The 22,623-nt window shown below is 43.2% G+C and overlaps 1 protein-coding gene and 1 long non-coding RNA gene across 3 annotated transcripts in view; one reads left to right on the plus strand and one right to left on the minus strand.

Moving 5' to 3' along the window:
* The window catches only part of LOC145963033 (uncharacterized), a 269,815-nt gene that overhangs the window by 243,465 nt on the left and 3,727 nt on the right, over positions 1-22,623 (plus strand). The gene's annotated exons all lie outside the window — the stretch shown is intronic.
* The window catches only part of LOC145963026 (homeobox protein caupolican), a 73,182-nt gene continuing 52,857 nt past the window's right edge, over positions 2,299-22,623 (minus strand). For both annotated transcript variants that reach the window (XM_083084606.1, XM_083084607.1), the window contains 4 exons: positions 17,562-17,920; positions 12,780-13,791; positions 12,576-12,656; positions 2,299-5,679 (listed from right to left, as the gene is read on the minus strand). In XM_083084606.1, the coding sequence (XP_082940732.1) occupies positions 12,617-12,656; positions 12,780-13,791; positions 17,562-17,920 (1,411 nt within the window). In that variant the 3' untranslated portion in view covers positions 2,299-5,679; positions 12,576-12,616. The remainder of the gene's footprint in view (positions 5,680-12,575; positions 12,657-12,779; positions 13,792-17,561; positions 17,921-22,623) is intronic.

Here is a 22,623-nt window from a genome sequence, read left to right on the forward strand (position 1 = left end):
TGGGGAAATGCTCGCGCGCGGGAGAGAGATAAAAAGAGGGAGAGAAATCGGGAAAAGAGAGGTCAGGAAGCGAGAGGAAGAAGGAGGCAGAGCGTGGACATTTAAATTTATGGTAATGCTCGGACGCAGGGTTATCGATCTCGGCTCTCTCTCTCTTTCTCTCGTTCATGGTTTAACCGCTGTTATTTATTAATATCATTCCTGTTATTGTTATTCTCGTATTGCCCGCTCGGACACACACAGGAGAGATCGCGGAGATCGAGCGAGATTTCACGAAGCGCGTGCGATCGTGGAATTTCATGAATATTAATTTCATCCAAGTATTTGTAGCGTTACGGATCATTAATCCATCGGATATTCTCGTTGGGTAATTACATAAATTATTATACGGGTCACACGGGGATGGCGTTTCTCTCGTGCTTCGAGTATCGCGATGACGAAAACAAGTCGCGATACAGATTGCGCATGTGTGTTGCCACGAAAGAGCGAATTGTCGCTAAATGATAGATCTCTCTCCTTGAAATACGCCGGCTCGATATTTATATTCGCGTGCTTCTCGAATCGAAACAATTTGGAGACGTGACGCGGCAGATTTGCTCGCGGTATATCCCCCGCGTTGAATTACGTACGTTACAGGCGCGCGAGGTCCCATATTTCTCGTCAAATGATATAGCACCGTTGTTATACGGCCGAGTCATGTAAACTTGGCTCGGCTGCATCTGCCCCATCGACGCGCGGCGTGGTAAATACGACTCAAGTGGAATACACCGATGGCACTTGCAAACGGGAGGAGGAAGGAAGAGGAAGAAGAGTGATGCAGAGAGAGAGAGAGAGAGAGAGAGAAAGAGAAAACGAGAGAGAGAGAGAGACCGAGGGCGAAAATAAAAGAAAGAGAGCCGACACGCGTTATGACTTTATGGCGTTATATCCTGCCACGAAATTGGAGGTCCTAATCCTTTGTCTTACCGTCGCGCCCGCCGCGAGGAGAGTTTTTGTTGCCCAATTTATGGTTGTTAGGATTTAACATACGGCAATATAGCCGTGCACGGAGGTGCGATCGTAATATCGTGGGCCACGAAAAGCGGCACGCAACGTGACGACCGCTGGGTGATTATCCACGTACGAGGAATTAAGAAATTTACCGCGTGATATCTTTGTACATCTGCACGAGTGTATTTTTTTTTAATTGTATATGTACGAAGAATACCCCGTATTTTCTTTTTCTTAAAAATAGAGACGCCAAATATTTTTTGCATCCGTGAGAATATAAAGATCCATAGTGGAGAACGGAGCGAGGGACCCTCACGCTACCTCGGAATTTCACTTTACTCTCGTTGCTTGAATTTTAATCCTCGATGGCCGTGCGTGCCGCGAGTGCGTGTTTGTTGCCAACAGACCGGAAGGACGCGGGTCAGGTGAGAGCGTCGTCTCCCTCGACGAGCCGGGTCTGGGTGGTCTCGTTTTAAGGTTCGGTGGATTTTTTTATTAATACAGCAGAAACAAACGCTTTTTAGCCCAGGCTTTAATGTTAATCGATAATCTCTCTCATACACTAGTTTTCAAATGAACGAACGCAACGTGCGATTTATGGCAGCTGTCAAACAGATTTTAAAGTAACGTGGATATATATGTCTATTGTATATAGCGCAACTTATTCCAATATTTATCGTCCGTATGTATGCCGTATCCCCCAAAACTTTAACGGGCTGCAAACTACCGAGTTTATCCTCTCTCCGGAGGAAGAGGGATAGAGCAGCGTGAGCGCGATCCATTGTCCCTCCCGTTCCTCCCCCCGCGCCGAAAACCATGTATTTTCATTGAAACTCCACCCACCGCAAAAGTACCATTGTTCGAATATTCAAAACGGAGACGTCCATTGTGGTACGTTAGAATAGGCACAATGTGGTTCCTGTGTTGCGGCTTGCGCGCGTGCTGCGACTTACAACTCGTCCGTGACTTTTTTAAAATCCGCGCGATGCCGAAAATAAAAGCCGGGAGGGATTCGCAAACAGGTGCGCGTTGTTGCAACCTTCGATACAACGAGCCCGATCGAATATCGCATCGTCCGGACCAGGGGCACGGTGATACCTGCCGATCTCTCTGTTGAGCGAGGACGACTTTTAGGCGAGGATGGTGAAACTCGGGTTTCTTTGAACGACAATGAACGTGCTATGATGTTAAAGTGGTCTCTTTATTCATAAATTCTCGTCGCGAGTAACCGGAGGAAAGTAATGTTGCGACTAACGTGTTTTATAATTGAGGTAGACGGAGAAGGAAAATATGATGCGTGCACACGTAGAACGTAATAATCTTTCTTTTAATATAATATGTGAATTTATAATGCGATAGACAATAATATTAATAATAAAATAATAATAATGATGATAGCAATAATAATGTCGAGATATTTTTTTTAATAATAATAGCAATAATAATAATAGATATATATATATATATATTCTGTTTATATTCACATTCAGAACTATGTACAGTTTAATTACTTTACAATCGAAGTACGAACAAGCGAATAAAACTTGGTAGAATTCTAGTATATATCTGTATCTCATTATACCTGTACTATTCACAACAAATAGATTCTCTCACGAGGGTGCGACAATGTACACAAAACGTGCGTTTATATATTTATATATATATATATTTATATGTAATATTTATATTTTATTTACCCTTCGCCTTCGTTAATTATCATTCGCGCAAAACGGTACACTCGACCCTCGTTTTCTTCGACTCTCTCTCTCACTCATTCATTCTCTCTCTTTTTATACTATTGATTATATTTACAAAAAAAACATTACCGTATCTATATAATTATACTATGATATACGTGTGTCAGCGAATGCACGAGCACCGACGGTCCTCGTCAAAGTATACCGATACCGCGAACGCCTTGTGTATGTGTGTTATCGTTTCCTCTTCTACTTCTTCTTTTACTCCCCCTCCATTGAACTCTCCCGTTTTATCACAGATATAAATAAATGTATTCTTTACAAAACAATGTACAATGTTGCATTCGATACATCCTCGATCGTCGACCATGACTCTCGCGCGCTCATTCTCGTTTACATTTACGCCAAGGTACAAAATAATAAATTGTTAAACTTGTTTCTTTTTTTCTTTTTGCTCCTTTTTTTTCTCCAAAATGCGACAGTAATTCGCGCTAGCGAATTCTCCGAAAAGACGCACGATATAATATACATATAATATAAAAAAATATCAACAATTTCGAGCACCGTGCACGCCGCATTTCGACTCCCCTTACGCATTCGCGATGACTCGTGTGCATATTTTGTACAACTTTTCCAAACTATTAACCTTCCCTATTTCTTAAAAGTAAAACCTTCACGTTAACACGACTAATTAAGCAACAAAAACTTAAAATTGTTTCTAAATCAAAAAAATTAATAACTGCAAGAGAGATACAATAAAATATAGCATTAAACAACAATCGTAAAACATCTAGGTGGAAGGAGTAATATTATACGATTTTCTCTTTCTCTCTTTCGACTCTTGAGATGCGCGAGTGCACGGCTGTCGCGCGAAAAGGGACGAATTTGATCCTTAACGATTATTATCCCATCTCTCTCACCGCGTGTCTCGTCCGCTGATAATATTACTACACGCGTAAGCTTGTCACGTCATACTTTATTCGTACGATCCACCCATATATTCATATTTATAATGTAGCAATGTATACTCTCTACGGTGGAGGCGCTCTCTCTCTCTCTCTCTCTCTCTCTCTCTCTCTCTGTCTTTCTCTCTGCAAGGTTCTTAAGACGCATCACGCCGATAAAATTTCGTGATGTAGTAGGTACAGCCTTAAGATCTACGGCCTAGAGATACTTGCGCGTGTGTCACCGTGTGTGTAATGCGTAGGTGTATTATTTATCATGCCATCTCTATATGCGGGTATTCGGGTATACGTTAATATTTCATTCGGATAATTGAAGGAGTTAGTGGTAAGTTTAACGATAGAGTAGCTTTGTAATGTAATCTGTCTCTCCTTTTTTCGCCTTAAGCCTACAACAGGTAGATAAAGTTCCTCTTTCTCTCTCGATGATATCGCGCGACTTGGTGATTCCGTCTCATCGAAATCTCTCTGCCGAATTACGAGCGACGATCGTTAAGAAAGATTCCGTTACATACTCCGTAACGAAGAAGTGGTGCTATTTTGCACGTTGCCCGTATGATTAGCGATTGCGGAAGAGGCGTATCGTTTGTCCGCCGAGATGCAGCAGAATCCTAAACGATCCACCTTTTCGTCAGAAATATATATATGTACACGCATGCGATCTTTAGTGTGACACCGATATTCTCGGTGACAGGCGTCCTTTATTTACAGAATCGACGACTCTACGCATACTCCCAGAATTTGTCTTCGTGAGAAGACGCTGAATCATCGGCAATAAACCGTTGATTAAAAAGAAAAAAAATTCGTAATTATGCATGTCTAATAGACACGCGTGCATATGTGTGCGCGCGCACGAATATACATGTGAAAACATGCGCCAATGAATGTCGAGGATGATCGCGAAAAGGTCATTCGTCGGCCAGCTGATCTAGGTGACTTAACAGAAGCATTCTTCTACAAGCGAACAAGAATCGTCCGCGTATCGCTACTTTCTTAAAATGGATCAGTGAAAATATCACTGATGACAATGATAAAATTTCAAGTAGTGACAAGAATAGAAAATAATATATATGTACTGTTTTAATTTTCAACAACTGTCAACATATATTGCTCATAATAAAATTAAGTAATAAATACATTAGCTTCAAAATTTATTAATTAAATGTTAATTAGATTTAATTAATTTATTTGAAGCAAATTTAGTTAATTTATTAATTAAATGTATTAATTAAATTAAATATTTATTAATTTTAATAAAGATATATGTAAATGATAATACTTCAAATGCTCACTGATCTTCAGTGAAAACACTCACGTTTTGCTCCTCCAACTTGTCTCACTAATTAACTGGCAATAAGATTTCACTGAAAAATCAACCATTAACTGATATTTTTCTCAGTGAAATTTCACTATTTGCAGCTTATCAGTGATATAGTACACCAATTCCATTTAAGAGAGTATACACTCCTCCCGCATTCCTCGCTCCTCTCGTCGTCAACCAGATCGGTCGGTCGCGCCGATCGAAAGCATGGCGGCGCTCTCGCAAGCAGCGAAGAGGGAAGAGAGCGCGTCGGACGTAAATCCGGCGTCTCCCTATACTTTCTTCTTACCCGGCCGCGGTGTCGCTTCGCCGTACGTAGCCGTGCGTAAGCAGGCACTTTGACGTAATTCTCCTAATTCCTAAATCTCCTCTAAGCTGCTTCCTCCCGTCTCGCACACTCCCGCGCTTCTTCAACCGCTCCCTCCCTCCACCTCCTCTACCCCGGTCTTCTTCTGCCCCCCTCCCTCCTCATACGTCTTTTCCTAGTCGCGCGTTCCAGAGGTCGGGGAACGAGATTTATGTATCTCGAAGAGTCGAGCACCTTCCTTCCTTCCTGTGTCAGGCTTTACTCGCTTTGCGCTTCTTTCTCTCGCTCTTTCCGCGAGGTCGAGATAACGCTAATAAATCCCGAGACCACTCAGGAACGCGTATTTACAGTCCGGCCGCAGAACCTCCTCGCAGGACCCTTCCTCAACGGCGCCGCTTTATTCTGCAACAGAGAAATGGAAATGATCTTAGAGATCGGCGCCGGCATGCTCTTTCCCTCCTCTTCCGCAAAGTTTATAGGAAAAGAGGGATTCTCTGGTATCTGATGCACTTGGCTATCGAGTAAGGATATCTACACCGTTTTGAAGCAAATATTATTTTTCGAGCAGTCGTGTTTTACAATATTGACAATATTGAGCATATATGTCCTTTAGTCACGCATTTATCTAACAAGTCACAAAGACCGATGTTATGAATTATCGAGTCGCAAATGCATTCTATTTAGAAAAATAGAGCAAAGGGGGGAAAAGAGATGGGGGAGACTATCGGGAGAGTCCCAGGTGCTGACGTACAAACTGATAAAGCTGCGATCGCAATTATAAGCTCGTACAAACGGATAATCGGCTTAAATGGCCACGATTATTCGTAAACTTGTGAACAAACTATTACTTACATACGCACTTATGTACTTTCACAAGGGATCGTCGCGCACGTCCAAGTAGTACACTTTTCATCGAATGCTGTCAATATAAATATATAAATAAATACCCAAATACTTTTCAAAGTGTTTCTTAATTCACGCTCACCAATTACAGAGCGCTATATTTTTTTATAAAGAAAAATATATATTATACATCGGAATATTTATATATGTATTTATATGTATTTATCGGCTATTATATATGTATTTTTATTATATGTATTTATCGGCTATTTTTTAAACGCATCAGAATACTCAGGTATATTATCCGCAAGTTTTCCGTGTATATTGCCTGCGATTTTAATACTCAGGTACCTGGGTAAATCCAAGATAACATTTTCGAATAGCCGGTTAATACCCGCGAATTTGGGTAACGGAAGGCATCCGAGTACTCGAGAGAATCCTGTTTATATTGATAGCATTAATTCGGCTGGACTCAGATCGAGAACCTACTCATTATGTACTGCGCGGTTATTTACGCTACTCCGGGTAATTGGTATCGCGACAACACGATTGTGTCAGTGTTAATAAACGATATGTCGCGCGTGTGTGCACGCCGCGAGATAAAATGCGATCGTTATGCAAAACACGCTGCTCACCCGGCTATTACCGCACGTATATCGTAACGCGGGCATTTATACGCCCATAACTATTCGCGACAATTGTCAACTATTTTCGCGTGACGGCATTTCGATTGACACGCGTATTACACAACGAGGACTTTAATAGCAAATACGTACGCTCGCAAATCCCGACGTTCGATGAAATATTAGATATATTTTAATCTCCGAGCGTAAAAGTCGCGAGAATTTTATCAACGCGATCGCACAGATTAATGATTTTCGCTTTTCAAGTTGATAAGGTCAGTTGGCGATCAAAATTTCTCTAGATAATTGGCCATTAGCTGGGCTCTGCGCATAACCATAGTGATGGATCGATATTTACATCGATGCTTGATTACTGCATTTTTCTTCACAACTGGACGCAAATACGATCGATATATGTATATTGTTTTTATCATAAGTCATTTTCATCATAAGTCATTTATATCATATGAGTATTTTGCAAAATAAACATTTGTCATATTGATCGCAATCATCAAGACTAAGTTCCAAGTGTGTATACATGTGACTCTGATAATTCTTCCAAAAACAATTTCATTTTCACTTTACCCGCATTTAGAACGTTTACAATCGAGAGACAACACCCTTACATGGTGCATCCCACGAATGTAAATTAAGATAAGAATATTAAAATTATTATAGAAAAAGAAATACGGAAATTATCTTTTAATTTTAAATGCGTGAATTGTGTAGAGTTAAGGCAGGATTTTAGGACTTTCTGCAATTGAATCATTTTCAAGAGGATATCAGGTTGCTCATTTTCGAATAACGTTGATCAGCGATACATTCAAATAATAATCATATTTTGGCAACATCTACAACAATTATGCGGAATGAGATTGAACGGAATTAAATTTCGATATCCGTTTCGAAACTGTTGGTCGCTGCCGTGAATATATTTGAAAACGTTATACTTCGAGACATCTATTCTATCTGTCGTGTCCTTCTCCCCGTTCTTTTTTACCCACCTGATCCTCGTTCGCTCGCCGGACCGCGAAATGACATCCGCGCGACACCGTCGGCCCGGATGACAAATGTCGCGCGATTATGCGGTAAGTCGTTTCGAAAGTTTTGCAGTGACATCTGGATGTTACATGCACGGATGTTACAGCAACCACCGCGACGATAAACATTGATGCGATTATCATTTATATGCCGCGTCCCCGTTTCTACTCTCTGTCGTTACGAAATTCGAAGCGATCTATCTGGATGATAAGAAAACGTTTTGCACGCTTTTATCGATAAATTATTATCAGCGTGTTGACCACGACCTTGCCAATTTGATAATAGAGAAGGGAAGAGAATACTTATGATTGGTAATCGATTAATAAATGTTACCAAAAAAATTATCATCCTGATGAACAATCAAATTGACATTGGGCGTTTTTCAGCAAGCGACACAGAGGACAGGTGTATCACTTCATCCTTGATGGTTGCCGAATGTAAACATGAATGATTCACTGTGTGTTACACTGTGTCCTCTGTGTTGCTTGTTGAAAAACGCCCATTAATATTAAATTGTTTTTTTCATGTAAGAATTTCGAGCAACAGCAAAATTTAACCGCATTTGTTTTTATCCTGAGATGAATTATAATCAAAGTGTCTTTATAAGTGCAAAGCTGCTTCTGTCCTATTAATTTTATCGATGATTAATGTTCTATAAAAACCTGTTTATCATCTCTAATGATCCAAAAGTTATGAAACAGCATTTTATGATAAAATCAAATGAAATATATTCAGACACCTACGCATATAAAATATTTCACATATATACATGCACAAATTATCTCTCTAATTTATAAGCTAGCAAATCAATTGCAGTTGCATGTGTTTAGATAATCTCTCTCTTTAGATATACAGATTCGCATTCGAAAGATTACGGATTAAGATCTCAGGCTTGATATTTCTCTCGTGTACACGAATTCGCATGTGGTGATTTATTTACAATCGCGAGAGACAAGGATCGCGTCGATTAAGGAAATTCTCGGAAAAAGAATCGTTCCAATGTTATATCGTAATTTAATGATCGTCGTGACGGAAAAGATTGGCTAATGAAAAACTCGCGTCCATCAACCAGATTTCGGGGTGAAACGAGGTTTTCGAAATTCGACGCGATAACGCGAATTTCATTGCCGCGAATTTTCTCCGCCGGCGGATATCGTGCGGAACAAGCGAAATGCTCCCGTAAATGGCAACGTGTCATCGTGTAATTATTACGATGCTTTCGTGTGGCCGCGGATAATACTCGCATAATAATGCAAAAGACAGACCGGCATGAAATTATAAACATCAAACAATCATTAATTCAAATGAAAGCACCAGGTTGCGAAAATTTTAATAATAACTCATGCTGATAGCCTCCCCTCTTCCTCTCTTCTACCTTAAATTACGCATTTTTAAAGGAGAAGTTAACATTCCGCTACATATATCCACGAGAATTATAATTTCCTCGGAAAATTATAATAACAACGCGTTTTTATAATGATTTAATTATAACGTGTCCGAGAGGGAGAGAGATAAGAGTCTGTTTATTTTATAACTTTATTAATAATACCGTTAAGCATACACAAGTAATACAGATATTAATGTGGTAATGCGTAAGGGCGTAAGGATGACCAAGATCTTTACGAGGGCGATCATCATATTGAAAGGCATCATTTTTTTTAATAAGCCGAGATAGTATCTCTCGCTATATCTGTCCGATCTTAAAATTAACGCGTCAATTTATATTCAAAGAAAAGAGAGAGAGAAAGAGAAGAGAAGAGTCCGTCAAGCCGTTGCGATTTTATTCCCAATCAATAACATTTGCATCTGTCCGGCTGAACTCGGCGAAAGTCGTGAAAATTATGTAAATGATAGCGACACCTCGTCTCTCGTCAGGGTCGGAAAGGCGGCGATGCGTGGTCTCTGATTAGCAACCAGCCGTCCTGACGCGTATCTGAGAACGTAAATAAACCAGGGCTACCGTTTTCCGGAGAGATTTCGCACGCCAAGACAACTGTACGCGCGATAAACACTCGAAATGAGAATGGAGGTCGAGGACAAAGAAGGACGTGGCCGTGCGACGACGAAGAAGCGATGTCGACCTGACTAAAACGACCGGCGATAGAGACCGGGAATTCCAGAAACGCGCGCGTTTCTCAAAGAGTCACCGGCGACGCTTCCCTCGAGAGGGAAAAGAGAGGAAGGGACGGGATGGAGAGAAAGGAAACCGCGGCGACGTGTTCGAGGATTTATTAAGGAGACACCCGAATCTCTTCCCGCCGCAGTCCGGAATCCCGAAACCGTTAAAAGGATCGCCTATCCTCTCTCGCCTCCGTGGCGGATGTGCACGGTGGTCGCGAATTTTAATGCAGATGCCGTGAGATCGTGTAAATATCGTTTAGCTGGAAGGCGACGATCGTTAGAAGGAACCAGCCTGCGGCCAGGTTCCTCCACATCCTAATAACGATTAAACATCCCTGCGCTAATTGGCAATTATAGGGCACGGACGGAAGAGAGCTTCTTGTGTTCTTTGCCTCTCTCTCTCTCTCTCTTTTGCTACGCATCCCGCGATTGAAAAGAGGATGAAACAAGAAGCGAAAATCAGATCTATCCCTGATGGTAGGTACTACAAAAAGCGCTGCGTCTCGCGCGTCTCACACTTTCGTATACCTGTCCCCCTGTGTGAGCGAAGAGAGAAGAGGCAGAAGGATCGAGGATGGTCACCGGATGGAACGGATGTTGGACCGGGGAGGAGGTAGCATTATAACCAACGCGTTTTATATACACACACACACACATATACACAGATAGCAAGGGGGAGGCGGAGGAGAGGTGAGGTGACGACAGCGAAAACTAGTTTATTTGGAACGCGGCTATAAATTAGGATCAGATCGCCGCGAGATAAGAAAGTACCGGCTAACACCCGGTTTCCTCCGAAAAGACGACCCTCCTCACCCCTTTATCCTCCGCCCCCGTTCCTTCTCACTAGCCTTTCTACTCCGCGTTCACGTCGTGGCATCCCACAAAGACAACGACGACGGATGTTTTTCGCAGCTTCGATGCGTCGCCCTGACTTCGCTCGTGATTCTCTCGAATCTCCATCACCTTGTATCGCACAGGCGATATTTCACAAATAATTTTTCACATCTTCGCGACTTTCGTCTCGCGTTAGCGTTTTAAAAACTTTTTATTTTGTTTTCATTTCAACTTATTGCGAACATTATTTTTTAACATTAATTATATTAAAATCAAATAAATCTAAAATATTTATTTTCGGCTCTAAATTATCTATACTTATGTGAATAAAGACTGATATTTTTTATGCAAGAATCATGATCTTGTCGAACGGATCCTCATTGGCTACAGTTGACGGAGAGAGGCGAGAGGATCTCATTTTGCTCGAAGTGCCTTCGAATTGATGCGGATTGAAACCAGGAAATATATTTTCGCAGGAAGAGCGATCCGGGACTCCTTTACGATTTCGACGAATCAGATAACCTTCAGAGACTCGCGCTCGCACCGCGAAAGCGTTACGGATACCTCGGGAGAATTCGCCGAGAAGAATGAAGGAGAATGAGACCGAGGAGGGTAAGCTCTGGAGATGAAACCCGCGAATCGTTTGTAAGGAAACGAGCGAACAGCCGTTTCGACCCTCCCTTTATTCACAGCCGCGAATGAGAAGACGAAGACTCTGGCTTTTCCGGAAATGCTTTAACGATCGTCTCTTGACTATCGCGTACAACCGCTTCTTTATTTTTCCATCGACTTATCAACTCGCACACAAATTCCATACTAAATGCGTCTGTCCTACCTGATTGTTTACTCGACATTCTCTTCGAATTGAGAGAAATTTGCGACATATATAATTTTAAAATTTATAACGCGACTGTGTTCAGCGTTAGCACTTCTTACGAAAGCTTCGAGGTGTCCAGCTTAAGCTTAAAGAGACCTAAACACGAGACCGGACCGAACTCGTTCGTTCGGTCACCAACGCGACAGGTTGAGGTGTGTCCGAATATATATTTCCAACACATGTGGGCGCGCACATATACATACATAAGAAGCTACGGTCGACCTACGGTGTAAGAGAAAGACGCGGTTAGCCAGTGGTGATTCCATTCACTGATTGAAATCTCCATCCATTTGTCACTGTCAAGGAGGTGGCGATAGCCTCTTTCTCCCTATTTCTCCATCTTTCTCTCTCTCTCTCTCCCTTCCTTCCTCTCTCTATCTCTCTTTTCCTCTCTCTTTCACTCTCTTTTCAGCTTCTCGACTGTGGCCTACCCACACACGCTACTCCGATGCACGATACCATTATTATTTCAACTCGAGTCGGCCGGCTTAACGACACGCCAATCGACACGCCGGATATTAATTTCTTATCGATTGTTCTCGAGGTGTCCATGTGCGAGTTAGGCATAACAGAGTTCAACAACGGTTCGACTGGCGTTCGCCTTTCGCCGTTCGCGCAAGCGAGAATCCTTGTATCGATTTTCGTACCGATAAGCCGGTCAGTCATGTACCGTTGCTTCGGACAACTTGTCTTTTTTTCGTCCACTCCCTTCTTCCTCCTTTTCTTTTCTACTCATCTCTGTCCGAGATTTTTTTCTTTTTACAATCGACAGTAAATTATGAATATAATTAATTGTGACATTAACGTAGCTATAATATACGGATTGGATTTTAACGTCAATCTTTCTGTAGAAAACTTGAAATTTTTCGATGCATGTACACGAAGAAAATAGAACAAAGAGCGGCGTTGCGAAAAACGAAGATCGGTGTAAGCGAAAAAATGATAAAACTCCGACTTACCTTTAGAAAGACCAACGTTCTGGACCTTTGCGCTGGCTCTCTTAAACTGGCGATACGTAGCCATTACCCATCGATTGCGAACTGAAACAAAAAGAACGCATACTTTTAATTATTTCTTATATTTTTTTAGGAGAAAGGATATTTTTTTATTTTATATCGAATAAAGATTATATCCAACATCAGACATCAGAATTCTCCACTTACCCTTTGTAGAACGGTTTGAACGCGGTGCTGGCCTCCGTGGGCGGCAAACTGGCAGTGGTTTGGTGCTGATGAAGAATGGAATTATGTCCGACCGGTGAGCTTTGCAGCCGAGAGCTGAAGGACGACGCGCTACTGGCCGAGCCCGAACTCGTCGACAGATAACCGTTGCCACCGCCACCGGGATGAATCGCCGCGCCGTACGGATTGTTGGGATTGCCGTTAGTTGCCGCGCCGGTCGCGTTGCCACCAGGACAATAACCACCCGGCGGACCCTGAATCACCCCGTTCGGCGTGGCCACTTTCATGTTGGGCGGCGTCTGAGGTGGAGTGTCCGTGCCAACCTCGGGAAACCCCGCCGCTGCCGCTGCCGAGGAGGACGCGCTCGAGCTCGAGCCCGACGACGAGTTGGGATTGTAATGGAGTTGACTGCCGGACGAGGACGAGAGGAGGCCGCCGTATCTCGCGGTCATGCCTGTGAAGGGAGCCGTCGCTGCCGCCGACGGGCTCATCCCAGCCGAGGAGGGTAGAGCGAACGAACTCCCCAGGTTTCCGCCGCCACCGGTGCCGCCGCCACCGCTTCCGGTGCCACCGCCTCCCACCATACTTGCCGGACCGAGCCACGAATGTCGCGTGTCAGTCTGAATCATGTCTTGACGAGGCATGTGATATTGGTTCTGTTGCGGATAATGCTGCTGATGATGTTGATGATGATACTGCTGATGATGGGGATGCGAGGGTGGCGGCGGTGTTTTGCACGCTGCGGTGTCCGCTAGAGACCAGATTTTCGGTTTCGTCGCGGGAATCGGAACGCCCGCGCTACAATCCGGCTTGATGCCCTCGTCCTTTAGATGATCCTCGCCGCCAAAGCCTTGATGGTGATGGTGATGATGCTGCATCGCATGATGAAACGGATGCTCGCTTCGTCGACGATCGTCCTCGAGATCCAGATCGTCGTCGTCATCGAGTTCTTTCTCATGCTGCAGCAGCTCCGCTTTCACGTGCCTCATTGGCTCTGGAAACAATCGTCAAGGAAAGATTATTTATAGACTTATAAACTAAACGTGAGTTCGGCAAAACGTCAACAGAATAAGAGATATTCTGGCACGAAATTGTGTGCCGCGTTCGTCACGCCGGAAGACGGTTCGCGAAAGTGGATACAAGCCGGGAATATAGGCATTAATGGTTTATAATGCTCGACGTGCGCGAAAGCGAGATGTAGAACGCAACATAACGGGATTCCGTCGTCGTGAAGGGTCGTCGAGCGGCGCGAGAGTGGCGGATATCTCTCTTACGCCCCTATATAGTTAAGCTGTAAGGGATGCTGTGAAAAAAGGGGAAGCGAAGCCTTCAACCACTTTGGGGCGCGAGAGATTTCAGTTTCCCTTCGGGGCAGCATGCGGGGAGGATGCGCGGGAGAAAGATGAAGCATCGTATCTCTGTCCTTTTTCTCCGATCTCCCTGTCCCGTCGTCTCTCGGGGCGCTTCACGGATCGTCCCGAGCGTCTGCCAGCCAGCCAGGCAGCCACCGAGCCAAGCCAGCCAGTCAGTCAGGGGTGAGAATTTCATTAAGAGGTTCGAATGTGTCGGCAGAGGGTTTACTTGATGGGTCGTCAAGCGATAATTCCCAAGCTCGAAGGGCGTGCTGCTATATATCTAGAGTGCAAAAGAGAAAGAGAGAGGGAGAGAAGAGAGAAAAAAAAGAGTTTCGGTTTAGGGCGCATGCACGCCCCCTTATAAAGGGAGCCTTATGGGCCAACTAAATAGATACTACCGTCGAGTCCACAAGTGGCTCTTTAACTTTTGACCCTCTTTTATCAGACGTTAATCTCATAATCTTTGCGCCGTGTGGGCAGATTCCGTGTGTTTAAATTGAATAACTAAATTGTATTTATGTTTACGGTTTTTAGATTCGTACCCGATAAAAGTGTGCAACAACAAGTTTTCTATTTCTCGATGTTATGTATCTCGTTAATTCGCGAAACAAACCAAACTTTTGTCCGCATTCGACTTTACGTAACAATAGCGGATTCGAAAAGCCGAGAGCTCGAATATATTCCGCCTGAATACGAATATTTCAACCTTTACCTATACAGTAGCTGACAGTTCGTGGGACCTATCTTTCTGAAACTCGGCGTAGAAATTCATGAACGCTCCCGAAAGCTCCCCTTTGAATTTCTAAAGGTCACTGGCATGTACGTGTGTATTCGTCTTCCACAACCAAGGTATCGATATACACGCGCACCTATGTACACTTTATCTAAGAAGAGAAAAACCGCAAAATTTCAGACGTAAGACGCTTGCTTTCACGAGAGAGGAGAACCGAGCGCTGCAAATCAATTTCCCGTCGGTTCTCGTCAAGCCTTTTCCAAGCCGGCGCGCATCGTCGGAGCGCTGCTCACCTCGGTCTTTTGAAATTACGAGCCATTGCAGTACGCGTGACGCAGCACGACAGGACCTGGATATCCTGGCTATCGAGAGAGAGACCGAGATGACGAGAGCGCATGAGAAAGAGAGAGAGAGAGAGAGAGACTCGATATTGGCCAATGTGCGGTGGGGTAATGGTGGCCATAGGAGGGTCCATACCATTCGTCTCGCCGCGGGCGCCGATACATCACCGTACCTCGAACCAGCGCGTTCTCCCGCACGTGTATCTATATACAGTTCAGTGTAGATACATATATATATACATATATCTGTAAGTATACATACATACATATATGTGTGTGTATATATATATATATATATATATATATATATATATATATATATATATTATACACCTGTGTGTGTGTGTACATGCATACATACATCTATGGATCCCGCGACACGGAGTATATGGTTCTACGGAGGCTACTCAGCCCAGGCGCACCCTCTCCCTCTTTCGCGCACGCATACAATTACGCGCTCCTCTCGTTGTGTGCACGTATAGAGCTCTACCTACACGCTCGCGGCAAGCTCACGGCGAGCAGCCCGGATCCAGAGCCCAGGGTACCAATACCAACGGCCGTCGGCCCGGTCCACCGGGGGACCGAACTAAGGGCCATTAATCTCTTCGCGCGGCAACCCGCAACCTGTCACTGTGTTTACCCACATGTGAACCATTATGTCCGCCCCCGCAATATAGAACTCGCTCCGCGTCGCGCTCCGCTGCGAATTCCTAACTCACCGTTTCCGGCCGCCGCGCCAAGAAATGCGACTGCGGGATACCCTCGATATCCGAACCGCAATTTGGGAAACGGATCCAAGCGGGCATTAAGCGGATCTTTAATGAGCGCGTACGGCGCGCTTGCAGTGAATCGACAGCCGTGATGTAAGCCGAAATTTGCAACTTCGTATTTTGAAATCGTCCGCTGTCAACGAAATTATCGAGTGCCCTACAGGAGTTTAAATGGAACGCGAACGACAGAGAGAGATTTATTGGAGCAAACATATATTTATTCGAAAGTGTTTATGAATACGATGTTCATGACATGTTTTCTCTCAAAACAAGGTTTACAAAATTTTTATAAATAATTGTCGCGCTTGACTAGAGCAAAGTTATAAGTTCGATTTGCATTGTATGCGATATGCACGCTTGCGCAATACAAGAAACGCCAGCTGATGGGTATTCGATATCGGGGAACCTAGTCACGCGAGGTAAACACGCCATCGACACATTCCGGAGTCAAAGAGATCGGCTCGCCCTGCTCGCCGGACCTACCTTCGCGAAACGACACCAACAATACTTCTCGCAATATCGATAATCGGACGTTTCTAACGATAGAAATTTCCTGATAACACCGCCGACGACGACGTTATCGCGGATACCGTGTATCCTGCTGATGCTTTTCTTAAACGAGTCTTCGAAACAGGCATAGCCGGCTAGTCGTCTCGAACGTTATTATTATCGGTGTTTCTACCGCCATAACGTTAACAGACACGTCTCTTATTTCATTCCATTTTACAGTTTGTAGTCTTGTTAGCGGCGCGAACAGCAAACTAGGATCTCGCGTGTCAATCGTCAGATCTCGCGCCGCGTGAATTTTCTAAATTGCTCTCGCGGATTCGCGTGGAAACGTGACGACTCCGTATCTCGAGGCAACGTCTCGCCGAATGAATTCTAATAATCCAGGATGTCTACTCGCTAGAAAAATTTGGAAAATATGGAATTTTCAGGGATTTCTTTTGAATCTGCAAAAATCAGGGAATTTTTTGGAATTTTATTGAAATTCAGGGAATTTTTTTAAAAATTCTCTCTTTTGTCTTTATTATAAGTAATTGACACTCGCCGATATAAATTTTGAATTTTATATATTTAAAAATTGTGAATTTTATATATTTAAAATATATATTATAAATATCTATATCTATTTGTATATTTAATATCTCTATCTCTATTTATATATTTAACATCTTGACAAATATTAAATAGTAGTAAATATTCTTTATTGTAATTTTTAGTGATAAATAAAAAATGAAAATGTTATGCGAGAAAAATATTTATTTTAAAATTATTTAATTAAAAATATTATTTAAAGTACTATTTATTTTAAAACTATTTAATCTTTTTTCAGTATATCTGAAACTTGAGTGGCTCTGAATTTTCTCTCTATATAAGTAAATATAATAAAGCATTAAAAATGCAAAAACATGATAGAAAAACTTATTTTAAAAATCTCGTTGAAACTTTGAATTAAAATACTTAGAAGAGATCAAGGAGTTTCCAAGGAATTGTTTTTACAAGATTTGAGTAGACACTGTGGTACTACGCGCCTGCATGATTGAGAGGGGAAAAAGACTTACCGGTATCATCGAGGCCCCGTCTCGCCTCTTCGCCGACTCGGTCGCTTCTGTTATCCGCCGCGAGATCGTCCTTTTCCTTATTATCCTCGGAATCGGAGAGCACGGCGTCGTCGTCGTCGTCCGTCTTGTTCTTCGGTTCCCATGTCATCTTGTTCTCCTTTTTGAGACGTCTCCGCGCGTTCGCGAACCAAGTGGAGACTTGAGTCAACGTCATTTTCGTGATGATAGCCAGCATAATCTTCTCGCCTTTCGTCGGATACGGGTTCTTCTTGTGTTCGTTCAGCCAAGCTTTCAAGGTCGCCGTCGATTCTCTCGTGGCATTCTTCCGTCGTGCGGCCAGATCGTAGCCGGCGCTGTATCTGAAAAAGACAACGGCGGGCAGCTTACAATGAGATCGTCCCTGAAGTCCTTTGAAAAAATTTCGTTACGCGCGGGTGAACAGCGGCTTGTAAACAGGAAGTGCGACTCGACGAAAACCGAGATGTAAAGAGCGCTCGGTAAATCGTAGATAATATTTGCACACGCGCGTCTCTTATTTCCCGTATTAATAATTAACATAACATGTACATCCGCATGTGTGCCGAGTACTCGATCGTGCACGCATCTATCTTATTTATTTAGAAAGAAGACATTTTTTTTTAAATAACAAAAATCCCTCCATAAATGTCAAACGTGTTATTAACGATCGAATAATCGCCATTGAGCAATGTTCGCCGCTTGCCTGCCTGCCACAGAAGGTAACTATTGTTCCATATTTGTCGAAACGGGCCACTCCACTCGAAAAGTGGTATCGTGTCGAGGGTGCGAATTCCCTGCAGATTTTGGCAAGTCCGAAGTACTCTGCACGAGCCCTCGGCTTTCCTAGATCTATCTCTTTGTCTCTCTCTCTCTTTCTCCTTCTCTCTATCTCCTTCCCTTCTCTCTCGCCTTGCTCGACATCAAACCCCTCTGGGATAGAGGGATGAGGGGAGGGGTATCCTACTGGGTCGAGGGGTGATACTCCGGCAAATATATACGGGGAATAAACCCCCAGCGGCGGCGTGATTCCATCGTGCACCCCCGGCACTCACTCGCCGTAATGGCGATTCGATCGATCCCCTCTCGCCCACCCTCTCTCGTTCAGTCTACCTCCCTTCTCCCCGGCGAAGAACCCGGTGCGCGAGTATGTTATAGGTGGATACTGTTATATACTACAGGCTAAAATACCTATCGACGATCCATCGGCTGTGAAACGACGGTGGAGGCACAGCGGGTTCACGATGGCGATGGTGGTGGTTAGCAACGATGTTTTGCCTCGAGCGGAACGCATCCCAACGAGACTATCGCTCGTCGATGGTTGAGGAAAATCTCGTATGTATCGATATTGAATCATGATCGAAACATCAACGATGAAAAGCATCGCCGATTCCTTTTATAACATTCGTAAATTTTGTAGGGAATATAATATAGAGACGAAGGAAATATAATTTACAAGACATGGTTTCGAAATAATTTAAGCGTCTCGTTGAAGCGCGGTGTGACGACATCGATCAACCGTCAATTTACTCAATTTACAATCTGGCAGTTCCCAGATGTTGCGTACGGAAATAATCACAATAGCGGGTTCTCTGCTTGTGCTGCGGCGAACGATCGTTATCGAATAGCAATTGAAAACGGCGTTGAAAATAAACGTTGTCAAGTCTCTATTTCCATTTTATGTAATCGAATTAGACGAGCGGGCCGTTCAGATCATTGGAGAAATCGTTTGATTACAGGAAGAAGCCGGAGATTGAGAGAGAGAGAGATAGAGAGAGGGAGAGAGAGACAGCGGAAATCGAGGTAAATCGAACGAATGGCGAATGATTAGATTCTCGCTTTCACTCAACGAGCGCTAAGTTGCGCAACCCCCTTCCAATCTTCGACTAGCACCGCGATCCGTATCCGAGATTGCTGAGATGACCGCGTCCCGACGGGGATGGAAGCAGCAATCCGCAGGAAGCTGACTCGAAGAAGGTGGAGGACGTTTCACCCTCTATTAAACTCCCTCGTACAAGGGAAAGGCGGCCGCCGGGATACGCCGCCGGTAAAACGAGCCTCTTCTCGACTTCTACCTTTCTTTCCCTTTTTTTTCTCTCACTCTCCTCTCCGACTACGTTCCTCCTTTGCTACTACTACCGCAAGAAAGCAGCCATGTCCTTAAAGAAGGAGCCTTATCGATTTCGATAGGCCTTCGAATCCGAAGCGATTCGCGAAAGACGAAACAATAAAACGCACGTATGTATTATACGATATTTGACGACATTTCGTCTGAGACATTTTAGTCTTACCTGCACGAAACAGAAGAAAAGTTTTTTAAGTTTCTCGTGAATTACAAGTGAACTTTATGAAAAGTTATTACATTAATTTTTAATATCTATGCTCCAATTAGACGCTAGAAAATGAAGAATTTATAGAGAGAAAATAGATATATCTGAAATAGCCTGCGTGTCGACGAATTTTTTTCTCCAATTTTTCCGCTAATTCGCCCCACATTAGAATAATTACTCGTCACAGTGCGAGAAATCGTGACATTCTGGCAAAGAAAAGAGCCGTGTCGAATCAGAAGCCCGTCAGAAATCGACAGAGGCTTCCAGATACAATCAAGCTTCGCCCCCTTCATTAATATGCGCAATTTCGACTGCCTCCCACACGTCCGACCCGCGCCGCGCAATTATCTACATACACAACGAGTCTCTTTCTCTCTCTCTCTTGGCATTTACATACTAAGTGTACCGTTGCGTGCCGAGAGGAAATCGCTGGGATTGCGTATCGACGTGATCGCGCGTCTCGTATACGCGAACAGTCGCGATGGATACGAATGAGAGCGACATAAAAACTTGGCAGATGCGGAACGAGCACGGTCCAATTTCCCCCTTCCTCTTTTTTTTCACAACGTAATTGATTCGCGAAAAATTTCATCGTTATTCTCGATTCTTTCAATCATACAAAGGTTTTACTAAATCGAAGATGTACAAATAATATAAGGAAAAAGAAGGGAGAAAAGTGGATTCGAATTTTGCGACCTGCATTTCTTTACATCGGTGAGTACGTGTAATAAGCGCATTAGAGTCTTTAAACGTCAATAATTTAAACGCCTTGGATTTATCCATTCTAAAGGATTGTGTTACGCTCGTAACGCGAAAGTTCACGGATCGGCAAGTGTGAATAACACTATCTACCATCGTATAAAACTCCTCGACACGGCTCTCCGTTGATGTGGAGGCATAAACCGTGCGACAAGCGTCCTTGGAGAACTCGACGTGTACGAGTTTCTAACGCGCAACTTGCCAATAAACATACAGATCGAACGTATCTTGAGGCTTTCGTGTGAATTTCAATTAATCCCGGTGTTTCGAATAATTTATTTATAAGAATATCGTCACCTTTAATCCGTCACTAGCCGTAAGCAAATAAGAAGGAATATCTTTTTCGTTGTTAGAACGATTGTTTGAACGAAAGATCAATAATCGATCGTTGACGTCAGATGCATCGGATTCAGCAAATTGATTTCACGCAACGACGAGATAAAGGTCGCTCGTATTTTTGTATAAGTCGAGGATCAGCGTCAATTTAGAAGCGCGATACATACTTTACTCGTGGGAGTGAAAGGGAGAAGCGGTGTTATATATGCGAAACGAAATTGGCGGTGAATGACGGGAGTGTGGGGTAACGGGGAAAGGGGAGAGGGAGTGAAACGGCAAGATTGTCGAATAGCTACGACGGCTAATAACGATGTGAAAGGGTGCGTAATACTAGGCACTGCCGGCACTCGAGCGACTCATTAGAGGCTTTGCATATGGTGGCGTCAACCTCGAAAGGTTAACCAATATTGGCAGAACGCGCGTAATTACGTCCTCGTATAAGCGTGTGTATATATATGTATGTGTGTTTATGTATGTATATTATGCGCACAGATAGCTTCAATAGTTACGCCCGGCTTTGGATGCGCAAACGTTTCCTATCCGACCAACCAACCTAGTCTCTCTCTCTCTCTCTTTCTCTCTGTCTTTGTCTCTCGTACATAACATCTGTTTCGCTGACAAGATTCGCCTCCGCATTCGCGTTCTACGATGAACCGATATGTTGTCTGCGTCTAATCATCGGAGCTTTCTCCTACGTGTTACTCCAAGACAAGAACAAGCGAAGCAGGTACTTGATAATTCACAAAACATATTAGTGAGGTATCAGAAGGAAATAAAGCATTGAAAAACTCCTTCGTCTTGTAACGATCATTATTTTTGAAATTAAAAAATATAAAGATAAAAAGTAATCTTGAGGATTAAATATCTTATTTTGAATCTGCTCTCTCGAAATATCTGAATCGCATTTATTCTGGGTTTTTGTTTTAATCAAACTGTAAGAATATAAGAATTTCGATTGTTTACTTTATCGATCGATGAAGCGTATCTTGTACATCTTCTATACATCGAGCAGTTTTTCTAGAATTATATCGGTTTAGGCATTTCTTTCTCTGGACGATATAGATGGAAAAGACGCGGATAAGTGACCAGTGCTATGGGAAATTAAAGGGAATCGAAGAGAAAAAGGCCGCGCATTTCTCTGATCCCAACATAGTCAACGTCCGTACGCGCGTTCATCGAATAAAAAGCGGTATCTCCCGATCGGGCGAAAATTAAGTTGGTACTATTCGCTGACGCAATGTCCTATCTTTTAACAGGTAAAAAGAGCGACGGCGTTCGACGGCTCCGTCAAAGAGATATAAGATTGACTATATATTTAACGAAAGAGTAGAAACTTTTGTATAGAAACTTTTGTCACATTTGTCACATTGCATATTGTATCAATAATATTTTGTTACTAAAAGCTGCACGACAAATCTGTCCCTGTCATTGAAATTCCCATTGACGTCTTAAATATCCGCTGTATCATCTTATTGCACACGGAGAGAACAGACGCGCTCATTCATCATCCAATAATAAATAACAGGACGTAGAATGAAGCTCGGGGTGTACAACGGCGCGAACGGAGAAGAACAGAGAATTCCATCAATTTACGCGAAGGCAACAGAAAAAAAAAGAGAAAG

The sequence above is a fragment of the Camponotus vicinus genome, unplaced genomic scaffold (assembly GCF_025532165.1).
Source record: "Camponotus vicinus isolate PSW18456_S1 unplaced genomic scaffold, iyCamVici1.0 SCAF_12, whole genome shotgun sequence".
Lineage (NCBI taxonomy): Eukaryota > Metazoa > Arthropoda > Insecta > Hymenoptera > Formicidae > Camponotus > Camponotus vicinus.